Below are 21,434 nucleotides of genomic sequence, written 5' to 3'. Positions count from 1 at the left end.
ATGAACATCCACCAACTAGCCTCATTCATTGCTTTACTAAAAGGTATATTCTATGCACTGTTGTCGATGCAATTGAATTTCTAACCTAACGGTGCCTATACTATACAATCTGTCGTTGTCTACTCCAGAAGTTCCTCTCACAGCGGCTTTATTCACATCCATTATCAGAAATACGAAGATTACATTCCAGGCCCAGGGCCAACCGACTGCACAAGATTTTCGGTTTCGTTGAACGTTTACAAGACGTCTCATCATCATCATCATCATCATCATCATCATCATCATCATCATCAGCCTGGTTACGCCCACTGCAGGGCAAAGGCCTCTCCCATACTTCTCCAACAACCCCGGTCATGTACTAATTGTGGCCATGCAATGCCTGCAAACTTCTTAATCTCATCCGCCCACCTAACTTTCTGCCGCCCCCTGCTACGCTTCCCTTCCCTTGGGATCCAGTCCGTAACCCTTAATGACCATCGGTTATCTTCCCTCCTCATTACATGTCCGGCCCATGCCCATTTATTTTTCTTGATTTCCACTAAGATGTCATTAACTCGCATTTGTTCCCTCACCCAATCTGCTCTTTTCTTATCCCTTAACGTTACACCCATCATTTTTCTTTCCATAGCTCGTTGCGTCGTCCTCAATTTGAGTAGAACCCTTTTCGTAAGCCTCCAGGTTTCTGCCCCGTAGGTGAGTACTGGTAAGGCACAGCTATTATATACTTTTCTCTTGAGGAATAATGGCAACCTGCTGTTCATGATCTGAGAATGCCTGCCAAACGCACCCCAGCCCATTCTTATTCTTCTGATTATTTCCGTCTCATGATCCGGATCCACCGTCACTACCTGCCCTAAGTAGATGTATTCCCTTACAACTTCTAGTGCCTCGCTGCCTATTGTAAATTGCTGTTCTCTTCCGAGACTGTTAAGCATTACTTTAGTTTTCTGCAGATTAATTTTTAGACCCACTCTTCTGCTTTGCCTCTCCAGGTCAGTGAGCATGCATTGCAATTGGTCCCCTGAGTTACTAAGCAAGGCAATATCATCAGCGAATCGCAAGTTACTAAGGTATTCTCCATTAACTTTTATCCCCAATTCTTCCCAATCCAGGTCTCTGAATACCTCCTGTAAACACGCTGTGAATAGCATTGGAGATATCGTATCTCCCTGCCTGACGCCTTTCTTTATTGGGATTTTGTTGCTTGCTTTATGGAGGACTACGGTGGCTGTGGAGCCGCTATAGATATCTTTCAGTATTTTTAAATACGGCTCGTCTACACCCTGATTCCATAATGCCTCTATGACTGCTGAGGTTTCGACAGAATCAAACGCTTTCTCATAATCAATGAAAGCTATATATAAGGGTTGGTTATATTCCGCACATTTCTCTGTCACCTGATTGATAGTGTGAATATGATCTATTGTTGAGTAGCCTTTACGGAATCCTGCCTGGTCCTTTGCTTGACAGAAGTCTAAGGTGTTCCTGATTCTATTTGCGATTACCTTAGTAAATAGTTTGTAGGCAATGGACAGTAAGCTAATCGGTCTATAATTTTTCAAGTCTTTGGCGTCCCCTTTCTTATGGATTAGGATTATGTTAGCGTTCTTCCAAGATTCCGGTACGCTCGAGGTCATGAGGCATTGCGTATACAGGTTGGCCAGTTTCTCTAGAGCAATCTGTCCACCATCCTTCAACAAATCTGCTGTTACCTGATCCTCCCCAGCTGCCTTCCCCCTTTGCATATCTCCCAAGGCTTTCTTTACTTCTTCCGGCGTTACCTGTGGGATTTCGAATTCCTCTAGACTATTTTCTCTTCCATTATCGTCGAGGGTGCCACTGGTACTGTATAAATCTCTATAGAAATCCTCAGCCACTTGAACTATCTCATCCGTATTAGTCATGATATTGCCGGCTTTGTCTCTTGTCTGCTGCGTTAAGAGACAAGACGTCTCTTTGGAGGTAAATCAAGGTCACATTCGACACATTTGTGTTTAGGGTTTCCACTCCAGCACCACCTCGGAGGTTGAATTGTGCCGCGTGGTGTTAACACCTGCAGTTCCAGTGCACACCTTTTTCAAGTGCTCAGAGGCAGAAAGCAACCATTTCACAACGGGATATTTTGTTTTACTTACATTATAGGACAAACGTGTTGATAAGATGGTTTCCTGTGCTGTTACTGAAAGACGAGACAAGTGCGCACATAGGAGCAGCGCCTCCGGCCACTCAAGAATTCTTCCTATACCATAATGCATGGTCAGATCATGGTTAATGCCATCACTCGGGAGGTCACAACTACAACGGACTCTCTCTAAACGGAACATCAAGGGGCCAGGAAAATTGGTCCCGTTTATCAGCAGTTCCATTTACTGAAAGACAAAGCTGAATACAATTGCATGAATACAAAACCAATCAACCATGAGGATGGTGTTCCGTTTAAGAGGCAGTGATTTCTGTTTATCGAGATTCCACTGTACATGCTTCTCTAGAAGTTGTCACTTCAGACATGTACTGACATTTGCATTTTCAAAACAAGTCCTTTTTAGCAAGTTCCCCTCACTTTTCCGTACAGGGTACATGGGTTGCTAGCCTTTTTCGCAGGCCAATCCCAGAAATATTAGTCTAAATATGTGGGCACATCCTAAAGGTACTGTGCTCTAAAAAAATGTGGGCCATTCTCGTTGGTACGTGCCACCTAAAAAATGTAGGTCTATATTGAAATTAATGCAGTCTAAAGATGTGGGCCAATCCCAAAGATATTGCAGTAAAAAAAAAATTTAAGCACTTCGACGCTCCTTTTCTCCTCACGTGAGGGGGCATGCAATGGAGTGCCATGCACAGTGACTGCGTCCCATTCTCACCCCCAATTGGCTCAAGAAGACATTGTCTTTAATATACTTCAACAAGAGGTTGAATCGTATTGAACATTTTTTTTTCTAGTGATACTTCTCTGGGCAGAACAAAAGTACATTTTCCCCCCAAATGAAAGTGAACCACAACTCTATACCTTTCTGTAAGAATTGCTTCGCTTCTTTTATCACTTAGCCCCGAGCTCACCTAGTGTGCTAGCGTGCACTCCTCGTGCCATACCCATAATCTCACGGGGAGACAGCACAGAGAGGTTAAAAAATTCGATTGCGTCGACAACAGTGCGTCGGCTATTCCTTCCCGTAGTTTTTATTCGCAATGCGCACCACAATGTGGTGTTGGCTCACTGCAAGTTCAGCTGTGCACTCCCCCTCATTGCTCAAGTGACTACCTTGTGCACAGCTAGAAACACTGTTCTCCCATCCGCTGCATTCTGTTTCTAATGAACTGCTTGCAGGACATGCTCTTAAAGGCCCAATATCAAGAGCAAGTGCTCCAAACCATGTGAAGGCACACCACCGTTCTGTCGCAGCGCCTATGCACAGATGTTGCGATTCCTGTACAAGAACGCACCTAGTGTTCTCACCCCAAATTCTCTATTATGTCAATTCTCACTTTCTGAACTATGCTGGAGTATTTTCGTGCTGCAAAAGAAAGGAATCTGCAACCATGGGAGCACAGTGAGCCTAAATGTCGTTGCAGCGGTACCATTTATTCGGCCACATTTCTCGCCTTGGAATTCGGAAACAAAAGAAATGATGCATTACGTTTTTCCAGATTACGTTAGCTCAAGTTAATAGACTTAATGTGGGAAATTTTAAAGGAAACCAAGCATGGCCTCTTTTTAAAAAAGATTTTCGAAGTAGCGCCAATTTGACAATCAGCCGAAACTTGAGTGCTTCTTGTGAATTTTTAGTGCCGCCTACGGCAAAAATATTTGCCTCAAATTCTAAAGACTTTCGTGGCAACTGAGAAAAGTTGAAAACTCTGCTTTTCAGAGATACAGAGAAAAAAAAATTAACTTTGACCAATATCTCATCTAATATCATATTTGACCAATATCGCAAATCCCCACAAACATTGCTCATGATCGTTGCTGACTGCTTTTCTGTAGCAAAGTTGCTTATTTGTTCCGGTGGTATCGAACTTAATCCCTGACCTCCGAGATTGGATCCTAGCGACAATGGCAACGCATTAGCTGCAACAGCTACTCTCACTAACATTATGAAATCTACTTGTAGGGAAATAATGGCCTCACTTAACGAGGTCAAAGCTAACAAGAAAATTCTAGAAGTTTGCGTAACCGATCTCGGTGATAGATTAGCTACTGTAGAAAATAAAGTTAGTGCTATAGAAGAACTTTGTGACAATGCTGACATACAATGCGATACTTCAGACATCACCAAAAGCGAAAGTGCCGCCATCCAGTTACATTTAACCAACTATAGTGATCGGTCACGCAGAAATAACTTGATTTTTTTACGGTATTGCTGACATTCCGAGTGAAATGTGGGTGAGATCAAAGGAAAATCTGCGTAAAGTTATTCAGGAAAGGCTTTTGCTGCAGCTTCCCATAGATAGAAGCTATCGCACACGCACACTGTTTAGGCACATATCTTGCAAACAAAAACTGTCTGCTCATCGTGCAATTTTCTTCTTTTAAGCTTAAAGATTCAGTTTTTTCTCAGGAGTCTAAACTCAAGTGAACTGGAATTACTGTGCAGGAGGACTTCTGTAAAAGAACTAGGCTTTCGTGCACCAAGCTAATTGATTTCAGGAAGAAAAGTGGTCAGAAATTTAATGTAAAAGACAAGCTCTACACAAACAAACGATCTTGTGTGTACTGTACGCTTATAGACAAGGTTTGTGAAATCAACTCGCAGAACACATAGAACATGTCAGCTGTAGCTAATGGACCTGGTACTTCTACTATTTCAGTGCAATCTTATAGCTCTAGCTAGGAATCTACGGCTGCTGAGATGAAACGTACTCATGGCTTTTCCTTTCTTTTCACAAATATAAGAAGTATGCTGAAAAAATGTGACGCCCCTTGCTCATTGATTGACAGATGCTGTGCTGGTGTCGTTGCCTTGACCGAGACATGGTTATCTGCCAAGGTCGACAGCTGTGAACCCTTTACCTGCGCAAATGATTATAGAGTTTATAGACTTGACTGTTGTGATCGTTCTGGTGCCGGTATTTTAATAGCAGTATCTCACAACTTGCATTCTTATGAAATTCCAATGCAATCACCTATTGAATTTATCTATACGTGTATTCACCTCAATCACAAAGATGTGGTGTTCTGTGTTTGTTAATGACCACCAAGTTCTACTTTTTGCAATGACTTGCATAAATGCTTAAGCAAAACTATTGTCACATTTCCAAATTCACCCCTGTTCCTTCTGGGCGACCTTAATTTTCCTGAAATTTCGTGGTTCAGTTGTTTTGACACAACCGCTACCAGCTTTTCATAGTAGTGTTCTGCCTTTTTCAATCTGTGTGCTACATTTAATCTGACCCAAATGGTTAAAAAGCATACTCAAGTTGCATTGTCATCAGCAAATATACCCGGTCTAGTAATAACCATGTCTCCGCATCCTATCTTGTTTTTAGCGGTTTTACCAGGTTTAAGTGGCAAGGTTTGGGTACGGGCTAGTTGGTATTCCATGGTATCAATCGTCACTTACAGCACATACATAGACGACTGGCAGTGGCAACTCAGTCATACAATTTACTATGCCTTCGTGTTCATCCCGTCCCTCCAAACAATATAAATTTATTCCCAAGTATAGTATAACAAATTTCAATACCACTAACATTGAGATACAAACCATTTCAGATGCGTATTTTCCAAAGTGCTGGGAAAGAACTGTCGAAGAAAACTGGTTATTAATTCAGATGGTAGTATCAGAGTTTACAAATAAATATATGCCCCTTGGTAGAATACCCAACGCAAAGAAATCGCCGTGGTTCAGCGTATCATCAAAGCGGCTTTTAAACAGAAGCAAATGCATCTTTCGCAGTTGTAAGGCCACCTTGGATCCACGCAGGTGGTTTGCTTATCTTGCTATTACATCGTAGAACAAATGCACCATTCGAGATGCCAAACCCAAGTTTGATCACACGACTTTACCAAATTTGTTTTCTACTAATCCTTGCAAGCTTTGGAGTGTAGTAAGCATGCGCAAAGCGGACAATATACAGCTCAAATATGATAGTGGCTGTGTTGTGCCAAATCGTTAGTGTGTGTTGTTTTAAACAGCAATTTCTTTTTTGACATTCAACAATAATGCCATCCCACATTTAATCCTCAAGATTTTCCTGAAATGGAACCTACCACTGTTGACTAGGTCGGAAGACAAAATCTTATCCATCATGTAAAAGTGTCGTCTGCTGGTGTTAATGGTACCAACTGTAAATTTCTTCGAAGCACTGAAATATTTTCTTCTATTATATTCTCCTCTGTTTTTCGTGCCGTAATTACAGATTTGGACATTACCAAATGACTGGAAAGTAGGCAAGGTGATTCTGGTGCACAAGTCTGGTGACATCTTTTTGCCCCTACATTACAGGCCCATGTCTGTAACATCAATACCTTGAAAATGCTTAGAGCACATAATTTATGGCCAGTTGGTTAGCTTTCTACAGGCTCACTGGTCCTTTTCTTTCTTTCAGCATGGTTTTCGTAAATACCATTCCTGTGAAACACAATTGCTAGCGTTTACTAATTATTTGTTATCAGCTTTAGACTGCTTAACAGATGTAGATTGCATATATTTAGACTTTGACACTGTGTCGCATAGTCTACTGCTCCTCAAACTAAACATGCTTAATATTGATGTCAATCTTATTAAATTAATAGAGTGATTTTTACACAAGTGCACACAATATTTGGTCGCTAATGAACATGATTCCCATTATTATGAAGTGACACCAGGGTTCCGTGCTCGGGTATCTTCTTGTTCTAGTTTGCATATTTCTTTCTTTATTGTTTTCATAAGAAATGGAGGAGATTAGGTTCATCAAAGATCTTCCTGCTTCAGTTCACTCAAATATAACATTATTTGTCGATGACTAGGTACTTTACAGGAAAATAACTCATCTATCCGACGCATGCATACTTCAATCTGATCACATTAATATTGCTCGTTGGTGTGACACTGGACAAATGAAACTGAATACTAACAAGTGTAAATGAATGAGAATAACATATTTGTAGAGGTGTGCAAATATTGAATACAGTTAAATACCTATTGAACAAACATCATTTAAATGACCTATTCAGTTGTACAAGTTTTTTTAAACCCATCACCGAAGTGCCATTGACCACGATGCAAACACCCTTCAGTTTAAAAAATTCAGTGCAGTGTGCATTTCAGTTCTACATACATATTCCACGGCATCATCCTGTCTCCTCAGTCATAGTGATCACTTCCAAGTACAACCTGCACCTTTGTAGCATATTTTTACATTAAGAACCGCGATTCATAATCGCACAATGGGCCCTATTTCAGCTTTGAAGTGGATCGGCCAGGGTTTCTTGGATTGGCTACCTAGATAAGCTTGTGGCCAACAGGAGCCATAACCACAGCTACAGCTTTAGCCCTACAACCACAAAGAAGAGGTATATGCATGCTGGTTAATCGTGAGCGCTAAACAAAAGTGCCTGCCTCTAGATGAAAAATGGCATGTTCTTTATAGGCTGGACTTCAGGCAGGGTTAAGTCAACATTGTGAAGGCATTTGGGATCCTGCCATCGTCATTGTCTATGATTAAGAGCCAGCACCAAGTTTGTCATGCGAAGTGAATAAATACTGCATGTTTTTTAAACCCCTTTCATCGCACTATCTCTGAGTTCCGTTTTTGACAGGTAACTGGGTGATCTCATGCTATATTGGTGAAGCAGTACTACCGCTTAGTACATACTTTTTCCGAGCTCCGGTAAACTACGGTTTAACGAGGTTTCACTGCAGCCAAGAAATAAAGAAAAGTTATTTATAGGCAGCAAAAAAATGAAGCTGTGCGACTGGAACACTGATAGGTACGGGGCCAGCAAAGGACACAAGTGATCAATCACAGAACTCGGGTCCCTGTTTCGTAGTGCAAAAGGGGTTCTTCACCCCTAGCCCATCGGCAATACAGTAAAAGCTCATTAATTAGACACCTGTTAATTAGGAAATTCGGATAATTCGGATGACTCTATTGGTCCCGGCCAAAGCGCATGTTAGTCAGTGGGACCAAACCTTCATTAATTCGTCAGAATTGGGCCCCGCACTGCTTAATTTTGAGAAATGCTGATGGCTGCCGCTACACGAAAGTGTGGTAAAGCAGCGCTGGCACCACTAGAGTGAAGCCAAAACCTGAGAGGCATCGCCATCGTCATCAATTAGTGGCGGTGAACGCAGCATCATGGAACATCTGTGTTTCTCTTTGCTCCACTGCAACATTGATGCCATTTTCTCCTTGTGTTGTCGAGTCGGCATCATCTCTTCTTGCATAGTTTTCTTTTTTCGTTGTGACCATGTTTTGCATGCCACCGCAATCATGCACTACAGTGATGGCAACGCCGGCAAAGCGGCAGAAGTACGAAGCCAAGAACTTGGCGACTAAGGTGGAAATTTTCCAGGCTTTGAGGAAGGATGAATCGCAACAGCACGTTATGACCAAGTACAACGTGAAGCGGAGCATGTTGGGAATGTACATGAAAAATTAACAACAAATTCTTCGAGCCTTTGAAAGCGAGAAGTTTCATGCATCAAGAAAGCGGTTGCGAACCGCAGCTCATCCCCAGCTCGAAGAAGCTTTGCTCCAGTGGGTTACTGACTGTCGCAACACGCATCTGCCTTTGAGCAGACCTCTCATCATGGCACAAGGTGAGAAGTACGCTGCAATGATGAACATTGAATCGTTCAGAGCTTCAGAAGGGTGGTCCGCGAGGTTTTGGGAGAGACACGAACTTGTCTTCAGAAGTGTGTGCGGCGAAAAGGCCAGCGTTGACAAAAGCGTGACCACCCAGTGGAAAAATGTGAAGCTGCTTGAGCACATCGCCGCATATGAACCAAGTGACATGTTCAATGCAGACAAAACTGCTCTATTCTTCGAAGCTATGCCCGACAAGACGGTGACTTTCAAAGGGGACCCGTGCATTGGTGGCAAGAAGTGCAAGCAAAGGATAACTGTGCTTCTTGCCGCCAATATGACTGGCACGGAGCGCTTGCCACTTGTTGTCATCGGGAAGGCACATAAGCCACATTGTTTTAAAAACATCAAAAGCCTTCCTGTCGAGTACAGAGTGAACAGGAAGGCTTGGATGACCTCTGACATTTTCCGAAGCTGGCTGCAGCAGTTAGACCAGCACTTCACGTCTAAGGACCGCAAGATAATTATGGTTGTTGACAACTGCAGTGCATATAACTGTACAGTCGAACTGAAGAGCGCCAAGGTAGTTTTTTTACCGCCCAACACTACATGTGCCCTTCAGCTGATGGACCAAGGTATCATTCACTACGTGAAGTCTAAGTACCGAAAGCACTTTCTACAGCTAATGATCTTATGCTCAGAAGTTGGAAAGTCGTATGAAGTGGACTTACTCAGCGCAGTGCACATCATCGCCCACATGTGGAAAAATACGCCTTCGCAAGTCATCGCCAACTGTTTCCGGCACAGTGGTTTTATGAGGCTCAAGCATGCGGCAGTAGCCGATGAGGTGTCAGCCGAGTCCACCAATGATGGCTGCCCAACCTTCGATGCTGTCCTTCCCACAGATGTGACCCTTCAGGACTACGTCGCAATTGACGACTGTGTCGCCACGACTAGTCTCCTGACCGATGAAGAAATTATTAATGATGTCATGGGCGCCCGGGAAGACCATGATTCAGATGAACAGTCATGCGAGGAGGCGCAGCCGTGACCTCATCGCACCTCACAAGAAGTCATGGAGGCGCTTTCGATATTGGAGGACATGTGCCTGAGCACTTCCGACAGTTTGCAGGCAGTTGGCCACTTGGAAGAGCTAAGAAAAATTGCGATGTCAGCTGGAATCTGCGCAAAAAAGCAGACGACTAGTATTGCAATATACGTCAGTAAATAAAGGTGTGCTTCTCCAACTTGATTTTAATGTTGTTTTTCCCGTTCATTCGTTTATTCGGCACTTGGATAATTCGGAAATTTTTCCCGGTCCTGCGAGATCCGAATTAACGAGTGTTTACTGTAGCGATTTGTTGCAGCTCCTGGTAGTGGCCTTTCTCACCTTCCAACAGTGGTTGAAGGTGAGGTGCCCACTGGTCCACCATGCTGGCAAATGTAGCCTCGCCCTGGTTGGGGTCCAGGAGCCAGTTGGCCAGTCGGGGCTCCTCCCAGCAGAGTTTAGACGGGTCAAGGCCGCAGGGCCTGGCCAGAAAACGCAGGGTCTCCAAGACATCTGGCACAACCACTCGCTTGGCAGCTGCCAGGAGATGCGACAGCTGGTCTATCTGTGCGGGTGCCACCCCATCTGCATAGCAAAGGTCCTTTCAGCAAATACAGCCATGAACGAAATTTCGGCAATGACCGTTAGCTGCTTCTTCCTCCTTACTTAAAGGGATACAGAATAAAAATCGAAAAATATAGAGAAAGCCCCACAATTGCATTCCTAAGACACGGTTGCTATAGTATACAGTCATTATTCGGTTACTTTTGAGCGGATGGCTTTATTTTTGATGCTCTATGAGCGGCCACCGCGTCACTCGCAAAGCGCTCCCAACAAGAAGCCGGCAGATCTGACGTCACACCTACCCTCAGCAGCTGCAGAGCGAGCTGACTGGCTGCGCAGTTTTGTTTTCCTCACGCTGCGCAGTGCAAAATGCAAAGTTCTAGTGAGAGTGATAGCATGAGCGGAGATTATGACTCTGACTTGGAGATGAGCGGCCAACTGAACGACCACGAACGATAAAGGCGTATGCCTACGATCCGTCGTCGTCAAACGAAATTGACGACGACCCGCCGCAGCAGTCCCCCTCCGCAATGCCGAGGGAGTCTGGACCAGCAAAGTGGTGTTTACACTGTGCATTTCACGTACACGCGTTCGCCTCGAGAGATCAGAGGCGGCATCATAAGTGGAAACCAGATATAAATGCGGTTCCTGCGGCTCGGATCGCAAGCTCGCACCTGTCACGAATGAGTCAGCGAGACGAGAGGCGCATGCCTCATTGACAGTGTTGCATCCATGGTGGTGCGCCCAGCGTGATTCACTCACGTAAACGCTTTGCCATGTTTGGTTTCAACAGACAAGGACGCTTATGCTTCAGGCTATGCAATGTCAGGCAGCGTAAGGAAATTACTCTGCGTTCTGCGCAAAGCGGCTTGCTCCGCCCGCTTGGTTGTATATGTTATGGGTAGCTGCTAGCGCGTAAAACATGAAAGCTACCAATGCACAATACAGGTGCCGTGAGTACACACTGTACAAAAAAAAACGTAGAAATTGTTGAAGATATTGGCGCGTGTAGACCTCCCTATACCTACGCCAGCGGCGCACGTGTGGCCAGCGGCATGAGCACAACAGTCAGCTGCCGACTCTCGCGCGGCAGGTGCTTGATGTGCACAAGTAGGTGTTATTGAGAATAGATGCGATGAAGCAACGGGTGACGATTGAAGCCAGGCATGTGCAGTGACTGAAATGCGCCTCTGTAAGCAGGGAGAGTCTTGTTATTCGGAGTGAACGACTACATGCGCAGCGGTTTCAGCGTCCCGTTGTTTCATCGCAGCCGAGCACTCCTTCCCTTGGTGCAAACGAGATGGCGCCACCAGTCTCATGTCGGCGAATTTTTTTTTCGTCAGCCGTCGCTTCAGACAATGCAGATTTCGATTCATTCTGGCAGAATTGGCCAAAAATCTGGCTCAGAACGTCGTACAAACGACAAATTACGGTCAAACGGCACCTGTGCGCAAAACTACAGCGTGAACAAGCCAGCGGTTCACGGGAGAAGCATTCATGAGAGGTACGCGAGAAAAAGACTACCGCTGCCTGCCGTTTTCACATGCGCACAGCAGACCCTCGGCATTCTGCGGTGTTGACACGGCTGCTCCACACATCAAACCACGAATCCACGAGATGAAAGACGAGGTTTTCGAACAGCTCACACGAGGAAGCGGTCCGAATAGGACGGTCGAATAAAGAAAGCGCGTTGCTGCAAACGTCAACTCGCCCCTTCGCGCACTCAGTGTGGACGATCGCTCGCAATGGGCCTCGAGGTGGGTAAGCGTGACATGATATCCGGTTTTGCCGGAGCTTTCGGAGGAGGCTGGTAGGTGCTATGATTTGAGAAATATTCACTAAAATGATTACTTTTCGCTCACTTCTCCTCAGAAAGAGTGTTGTTTTGGTCGCTCTCGGTGCGACAGCTATCACTGAAGACAAAAATCTCGGCGACAAATTTTTTATTCACTATCCCTTTAAGGAAACTACAAAGCCATGTGCAACGAGAACTTGAAATATAATGTCCTTCTAATGAGACACATTGAAGCATGATGTCATGAAGAAGTGGCAGCACTGCCACCACATTTGGCAAACTCTACTGGCATAAGTTTTCTTGGAAGGCAAAATTATTACAAATTGACAAATTTTCTAGAGTTACTTTGCTAAAGTTAAATGTGGCAAACAGCAAAGAAGTCGTCACATATATATTTCAAACATGGGCAGAACTTTCACTGCCATTCGTGCATGAATGAAAACTTACTATATTCATTTTAATATAAGGGGAAGTTTTTTCCCTAGAATTCTTAGCCTCGAAGTCATCCCCCGCCTTAAGCGCGAGTTTTGCCTTTAAAAAGGTCCCTGAAACGGTTCTGACAAATTTTGTAGACTCGCAGGGTTCAGCTACAGTAAAACATTCACGCCACATATAAGTGAAGCATCTCATATTAAGCGAGCTTTGGATGACTACAAGTTACCCTCTTCCCTAGACATGCTTTTTCTCCTCAACTCGTTAGCCGAGTGATTGAGGTTAAGCTCAGTCTTCACTGGCTCTGCATCATGATGTGACGTCGTGACATCTACTTCCACTTGTCTTGGAGCCAGCACGCAAAGCCTCTCCAACCTCTCCGCTAGCCGCCTGGTCATCGATCCCCAGCTATCCAAGCAGCGTGTGTTGGAAGCGTTCTGTCGCAGCGCCGAGCGTGTCTGGTATTCCGGTAAACACAGGCGAGCTGGGTGTTTTGACGGATGGCTGGAGACAAACTAAATCCCCTCCATACTGCTATCGCTATCAAGGAGTGTATTTACTGTAAACGTGAGTGGCCTGATTGGCCTGCGCGGTCCAGCCACATGGCGGCACAGAGCTTAACCAGCCAAACACAGAGCTAATATTGCTGTAACTAAGTGTAGCATTTTAAACTCTTAAAAAGAGAACGTTTTCACGATCACACTAATGCCAAAAATTTACACTAGCAGCAAAGTAGAATACACATAGTTACTGCCATAACAGCTCTGTGTTTGGTTGAGCTCTGTGCCACCAGGTGACTGTACCGTGCAGGCCATTCCCGTTTGCGCCTCCGCAAATCTGGTAAAATGCCAAGTCCACTAGCACTTGCGTTTACCCAAATGCCAGACACGCTAAACGCTATTGTGGTAGTAATCCTTTGGCATGAAGTGTCGGCCACAAACGCATACATGTTGGTGCCAACTGGATACCAACAGCCCGATGAGCTGCAGCCACTCTTCTTGCATGTTGCCTTGCACAGGGACACAACGTTGCAGCTGGACATATTGATGATCGCTAGATTTGAAGCCCACAACATAACAAGGACGATCCATGGTGCTTGCAAAAAGAAAGCTTAAAACCAACACTGACTGCACAGCTTGCGTCAACATGAGGAATGTTGTAACATGAGCAGACGACACTAGCTATGTGCCGTAAGTGTGAGTGATGTGACAGACTGTCATAGTGTATTTTCTTTCTGTTACCTATTATTGAAACATTAAGCAACAGTCCAGCTATAATGAACAACATTTGTTCACCATAAAGCTGGAAAATTCATTGATGATGTGGCCTGGTTAGCCAATGCGATAGCGCACCCAACTAACGTCAGTTGGGCCAAATGCATCAATCGGGATGGGGCGGCTGAAAACTCGGGGGAGCAGCACCACTGCGATCAATAGCAATGCACATTTTTATTACTTTATAATAAATTACACGCTTTACGCGGAGTGCAATGTTTAAATTTGTCACTTACAAGGGTCGCTTAATGATGAGATGGGCCTACCATAACAACTCAGAACAATTGTACAATGTCATCAAAATCGTTTCAGGGTCCCTTTAAGTGTGACTTCATGGCAGCACGAATTTTGTCCTATAGTGTGGGTTTATAGCAGCATGCACCGTGACACGGTTAATCCACACTTAAGGCACCTACACACTAGCGGAAAAACGCGCCGCAAAAGCTGCCTCGGGGCAGCTTTTCCATTCGGCGAACCGATTTTCGTGGCTTTCCGCAGCGGAAGGCGAGCCACGAATGCCTAAGACCAATGAGAGCAGCCCCTTCAGTGACATGCGTGGAGTCAACAGGTGTCATGTGGACCCACCCGATCGTTCAATTTGTACTTGTATGTGGTGTCAGCTGGACCATTTGTTTCGTACTATCGTCTCCTTGCGTCAGCTCTCGCTCGCACTTGTTTTGATTGCCATGGTTTGCGATTATTTTTTACAATGATCAGCCTAAAACCGAGACATCCAAATGGAAAGTTGTTTGGAGGCAGTGTGCGATATCAGATTCTGTATGACAAGACGTACCCTGAATACAAGGATGCGGAGGCGACACCCAGTACTTCATTCTCCTTGCCTTTCAAACAGGGGCAAAAGCACAACAGAAGGGTGCACACCAACATGATTATGATTAGTGGCAACGACGCCATCATTGCCATAAGACATAACTCCCCTTAAGGACGAAGAACGTAAACACAGCGCTGATATGTCAGCAAACGAAGAAAAAAGCATGCGCCAACTCCCACCTATACGCACGGTAAGAGAGGAGGTGAGATTTTCATGCTGTCATGTGACTGCCACAGCAGCTCGCCACCAGTTATTGTGATCGCTCTGCTGCAGCTGCGCTTTGCCGCTGCCAGTGCGCCGCGTGCGTTTTTCCACTACTGTGTATGTGCCTTTAAACCTTTCAGGCACTTTTAATTTTGTTGCTTTGAAACTTAATTTCACCGCACTCCACAACTTCAGTATCATAAAAAGCGTACAACTGCAGAATAGAAGAAGAATTGCAATTCTTCAGCGAGATTTGTCTAGTTTACAGAATGTGGACTCCAGAAAAAATTCACGACAGGAACAATAAATATCAAAACATCAACTATTTCATGTCTAGCAGGCTTGAAAAGCACCTATCCAGCCACTTGAAAATTATGCCTGGTGCAATACAATGTGAAAAACAATAGTAGAAGTAAACCAACTGCATACAACATATTCATACTGAGCAAATATATCCAGCCGTCCACCTTCACACTCGTCTTACTAAAGCCTTTTGCACATTTTATTCAAGCTTGCAGCACAATTCCAATCGGATGTGTTTCAAGATGGATGACACGCATTTTAAGCACATTACTTCCATCAGTGCTTTTGCTGTTGGTGCGCAGTCTTGGTGTAAACGATTGCGTGCACAGTTAAAGATGAGTTTTGCACTGCCGTGAGGCCACACCTAAAGGCATAATGCGTAGATAACCCACACTCTGCATGTTGAAGCTCCCTTCTACCATATTTTATGGTCAGCATTTTGCGTTTTGGATGTGTTAGTAATTCGGTATTTGGGACACTCGCCGCTGAATCTGAATAATCTGCCCAATAGTTGTATCGCCTTATACTAGTGTGCATACTTAAGTTTCTTTTCTTGGGTCCCCCGACTGCACCCTTGCATTATTATCGAATACACACGCTATATGCTACAAGCTTCAAAGTAGTTTAGATTAAGAAGTCTAAACTGTATTCCCTGAAATATATCCACATCCTTGAGTATATTGCACTTGAGACAACACAATTTTTCATAAAAGGAAGCTACCCAAGAAAGGTGAAGCAAGGACACTAACCTAACTGGAAGTAATGTGCCTGGTACTTCCCCCAGCAGACAGCAACACCAGTGGCACACTTGCCGTCAACGAAAAAGGGGTTTTCAGAGGACTTTGTAACGACCCTCGTACTTCTTGTCAGCCCAATAGATGGCTGCACTTCCATATGGCTCCTCACAGCCAGGGCCATCGCAAACTCCTTCTGCTTCTTCCACTGGCACACAAAGTCCCACGCAGACTTGACGTACTCCCAGGCAAACTCTTCACGCACTCGGTCAGCCGGCGAGTCCAGCGAGTGATCGCTGCTATCTTCCGTCGACGAAAAGAGCTCGCCTTCGGAAGCACTCCTCTTGCGACCTTTGGAAGACTTTGAGGACCTGCCACTCCGTTCGCTGTCGGGGCTGCTTTTCTCCGACTTCAAGACGACATTGCCTGGTGAGTCAAAGAGCTCTGACAGTGTGGAGCTTCCTAGAGAACAAATGCCTCCAGAAATTTCGATCGAGCTGGTGTCTGTCGGCAGTGGTTTCAGATGGGCAGAGCCTAGTGGAACGTCACCTGAAGTGCCATTCGCAACAATGCAGTCACGTATATCGTCTGCAGCATTCTCTATGATGCCTTCGGTGAGTGTCACCCCATCCATGGCTTTGATGGTTTGGCTGTCCAGGACAAAGCTCCCGCTAAGCCTGTAGGAGTCTCTCCTGGGAAAAGGAGCAGTGGCTTGGCTCGTGAACTTGGATGATCTATCACCTTGTCTGCTCTTCAACGGCATCGGTGGTGGGCTCTCGAGCTTACTTGCCCTCGGAACAACAGTGTCCTGAAAAAAGCTGCCACCAAAGTTGAAGGAGTCGCTCGTCACTGAAAGGGCCCTCTCGCATGGTGATGAATCGAGCTGAATTTGCTCCTGGTTCTGACGAGATCCCCTAGTCTGCGATCGCAACACTCTGCTGTTGGGCAAGGCAGTGAGTGGCAATGTTTTGCGGCTTGCATGAGCAGTTTTCTGTGCGTTATTCTTATTAGATATTCTAACTTGCGGGAAGAGGTCTGTTGCCTTACAAGGTGTGCCATTTTTTAAAGGTGACGGTAGGTTTTCTTTTTCACTATTCAACATCTGCGTATTGGCCATAGGACTTCCACTCAGAATATAACAGTCGTCATCCTTTGGTGAAGCGGCATGGGGATTATTTGTACCCGGGAGTGTTCGTACCTCTTTGCTAACATGGTCCACTGTCGGTGAAGACAGTGGCGAGCTGTTATTCTCCCAGAACAAAATGGCGTCATCGAGGTTTGACTCAACGACAGTCCTAGCCAACGATGGTGAGTTCGCAGAAGTTTGTCTCACTTCCATCGGTGAACTCATTGATGCGGCGGGTAAACTACCAAAGAGTCTGTCTAGTGTGAGGCGCTCCTCGTCTTCTGAATCGTGCGCTTCTAACTCAAGAATGGCAATGGTTCCGCCTGGCTGTAAAGATGGCCACGGGACTGACATTGATGCCTGCATGTCAAGAGCATTGTCCTGTCCTTTAGTGCTATGCTCAGAGTCAACAGCAGCTGCTTCTTTTGGTGGGGAGAGCGTACTGGGTGACTCTGCATCCCCTTGCCTTGTGTGTGTAGCTTGTTGAGATGCGAAAGCTTGGTGTACTTGAGACGTCGACACAACTGGGCAGATTGATGGGCTAAAATTCTGTGAGCGTACAGTTGCATCATTTTCTGTAGTGTCTTGGTGTAGTCCGTTGCCCTGACTTATGCTCGACGAATGGCCAATTTGAGTACCTGCACAGCTATTCGGTTTCACTGTTTCTTGAAATTCCTCGTCCTTCTCTGCGCCGGCTGCTTGGCTATTCTTCACCAAAGCTGATCCACTAGATGCAGCAACCTTGTCAGCCCAAGCCACAGCCGCACCCAGGGATCCTTCAACCACTGCTCTTGCCTCGCGCACCAGGATGTCGGCCAGCTGCGTGGTCGTCACTCTGCCATGCACGGACAACTGCCAACAGCGAGACTCCCCCCTGCAGCCAAACGTGAGGCAGATGTGGGTCAGTGCAGCATCTGGTAGCTCGCCCTAGTCTGTGCACTTAGGCAAGCAAAAAGTTCTGAGTACTAGGGCTAGCCAAGGATTGCACAATGAGCGAGAGAAGGTAAGATGGCAGGTACAACAGTAAACAAAACTAAAAGAACAATAAAGGAAAACACTAGAACAGTTTAGGTGTAGCGTCAGGCTATGTGCATCAGGCTGCACAATGAGCAGCAGTTCGGCAGATGAATGAGTGAGCCACACCTTCTGGGACATGAAACCGAAAATGGGACCACCCCCCCCCCCCCCCCCCCCAAGAGAAGCTATTACTCTAAATCATTTTACCCTGCAATGCTTAAACGCAGTTCCACATCAAGAAAATTTAGAGCAACATTATTTCTTGCCATAGAAATCAGAGCAGAACTTCGTTCATGCGTTTTGGAAAAGAATGTAAGAAAAAACATACTGACTGGGAAAATGAACGATCAAAAGTCACTAAAAAATTTGACGTACTTAACTGTAGTCGACATTTACGTACTGCAAAGTGTTGCACGAATCGCTGGAGCACGAGAAATTGTTGGGGTTTAAGACGTGCATTGTCCCTTTTGCGGCTTTTGCAAGCTTACGTTTGCGCTACTCAAATTCAGCTTCGGTCAGCAGCTGCTCCAATCGTGGCATTTTGGTGGGAAGCTTTGACGTGCCCACCTGGCACGAATCATTGCAGCACGAGACATTGACGATTTGGTGGGGCCCCGAGTGATCCGAGACGGATGTTGTTTTCCTGTTGCGTAGAGTTCTAAGATGGAGACGCGAAACCAAAATGAAATCGAGCTGGTAGGCGATGCCAGGACACAATCCCTACGATGCTGCTAGAGCAAAACACGACATTCACTTCGTGCCGTCTGCAGCATATAACGGCGGCATGTTTACGTTATCGCCTATTAAAAGCCTGCGGTACGTTGCCAATAGCACTACGTCTGGTGCACTGTGAAGCAAATACCGTATAGACTGGTGTAAGGGCCGCACTTTACACAGGACCAAACCTTTTGGTCAAAATAGTGCCGGCACAGCCGACGACTACTGTACACCCCAGATCCCCGAATGTACCATTGCATTGCACGCATAGCTCTCGCCGTCTAGTAGGGGCATGTGGAAGTGGGTAGTGCGCATAAATTTGCCAATGTGCACCAAACGCGACTGTTTCTCTGCTGAAAATTTTTTTTCTCCAAATTTTAGGCTGCCAAGTTGGAGGTGTGGCCCTTACACGAGTCAACACAATAGGCAAAGATGCTTATCGCACTAGGGTTGGCAGCAATAGATGTGAACGCGACGTGCGATGACCTGGGAAGAGGTTTGCTGTTACCAGAATAGGAAACTGAGTGTTCACCGGCGTTTTCACGCAAGATGGGCGGGCGAGTATTGCAGGAAGCACGAGACTACAGTTCAGGCTCGCATGTGCCTAGGGGCTTTTCTTAATTATATGGGATCTAGCGACTAGAAGACGTATCACACAATCGCAGTTTGCCGATGTGCTGAACATTGGTGCTGAAAGATTGTGTTTCCTGGAACGTATTAACAAGTAAAAAAGGAGCTTAATCGTACTGATTAACTTCTTGTGTTCTCAATCGCGAACATTGACGCCAGGAAATCGCATGTAACAGGATCGTATCAACAAGGTTCTACTGTGTATTTGTGGAAAAAAACAAACGATGTAATGTTATTTGAGATATAACTTCATTAGTACAGTAGAACCCCATCGATAGGTTTTTCAAGGTACCACGGAAAAAGCTTAACAAGCAAATCGTCACAGCAATGTCACAAACAGCTCTTAATGGCTGCCAGTACAGTTGATATCTCAGTGCTTTTATTGTGACAGAGGATGGCATGTGCATGCGTGCATAATTAAGCGACACGAACAGTGTTCTGTGAAAGTGGTCCCTTTCAGCTCTTGATATGCTTCAACACAATATCTTGCGTATGCATATAGAGCCATGTTATGCCATGGCATAAGATGGCTCTATTGCAGCGAAGCTAACTAAAGAGAATCGGTGATTATGCAATGAGCATAAGACGTTTGCCAGCCCCAAAATAAATACAGCCCTGTGCCGCGAGAATCTGGCGAAATGTGCGTGGTTCCCAGTAGTATTTAATCACTGCACTTTGGATGCTTCGCCAAATGCTTTGTGGACATTTTCTCCCGATATAGCAGTGCACACTCAGCCACTTGTTGCAACGTCCTGGCCACTTGCTGCAATGTGCCGGTCACATATTGCAACGTGCCATTGACTTGTTGCGACATATCAGCTGGCTGCACGCCTAAATTTACATTACCACGGCGTTAAAATGCAAGTTAGCATGCAGGAACATTACAGAACAGCAACATATCGAAGGGGAACATAATACATGGGAATCAATGGGACTTAGGTAGGGACCATAAATACACGACGATGCAACCAGGGAAACAAAACAGTGCAGGACATATCAACGAGGCTCCAGTGCAATGTGCAGCTTGCGGGCCCATGGTGCTCAGCGCTTTAATTCACGCTCCTGAACCCAGTTCGTTACATGTACCAAGGGTACCAAGGTACCCTTGGTACATGGGTTAGGTACCAAGGGTTACCTATCGTCGCAACAGGAACTTTAAAGACATGTAAGTGCATGCGAAAGTCAGCAAACAGCATTCCCTTGTAATAAAAGCATGTTGTCGCCCCAGGTGCAAAACCTGCCGGCACCTTCAAAATTACATTAAAATTAAAAGCACCGCAAATAGTTATACACACAAAGTCAAATCTAGCTTCACTTGTACAAGTTCGGATGTGATTTATATGTTTGAATGTTCCTTCTGTAAGAAACAATATATCGGTGAAACGGGACAATCAATGAAGGTCAGGTTACACGGACATCGCGCGGACACAGCTAAATAGCTTCCCAAAGCCGTTGCCGAGTGTTCAACCAACCAGGTCATAACTTTGATGAACTTAAACTCTACATCTTACAGTCAAATTTCCACTCTGAATGAGAAAGAAAATACAGAGAATCATACGTTATTCATAAGTTCAAGGCATCACAACCAATAGGCATAAATGTTTCAAAGGGAGCTTTAGAATCTATTTGCTATGCTAAATTTCAAGCTATGGGCAGCAACACTTAGTTTGGTTTCGTCACTGTTTTTTTCTTCTTTTTTTCTTTTCTTTCTTCTTTCTGTTCTTTTTTTCCGTTGATTTATTTATAACATTTCAGCATATTTTTCTTTCTTCTTTCTTTTTCTTTTTTTTTTTCACGAGCACCGGTTTCTGCCACTTCTTCTATTATCTCTTTCAGAGACATGATAGCCCATGACCACCAGCGAAATAGGTAATACAGGACTGCTGTGCATGCCGTTGGCATGCCTGCTGACACACGGGCGTTGACATGCGATTGACAGACGGTCATGTCCCTGGCCTTGTGCACAGCACTCCTTTATTCTCAATTCGACACTCTCGCCACTAACACACCCTCACTCGTTGCCGCACC

General features: G+C 45.2%; 1 protein-coding gene across 1 annotated transcript in view; it reads right to left on the bottom strand.

Annotated features, from left to right (window-relative positions):
* PolQ (DNA polymerase theta) overlaps positions 1 to 21,434 on the bottom strand; it is a 206,752-nt gene that overhangs the window by 68,519 nt on the left and 116,799 nt on the right. The window contains exons 16-17 of the mRNA XM_075700430.1: positions 15,932 to 17,916; positions 10,121 to 10,363 (exon numbers count right to left, since the gene is read on the bottom strand). Coding sequence (XP_075556545.1) covers positions 10,121 to 10,363; positions 15,932 to 17,916 — 2,228 coding nt within the window. The remainder of the gene's footprint in view (positions 1 to 10,120; positions 10,364 to 15,931; positions 17,917 to 21,434) is intronic.

Source organism: Dermacentor variabilis, chromosome 7, assembly GCF_050947875.1.
Source record: "Dermacentor variabilis isolate Ectoservices chromosome 7, ASM5094787v1, whole genome shotgun sequence".
NCBI classification, from domain to species: Eukaryota; Metazoa; Arthropoda; class Arachnida; order Ixodida; family Ixodidae; genus Dermacentor; species Dermacentor variabilis.
This window is presented reverse-complemented; position numbering and strand designations above follow the sequence as displayed.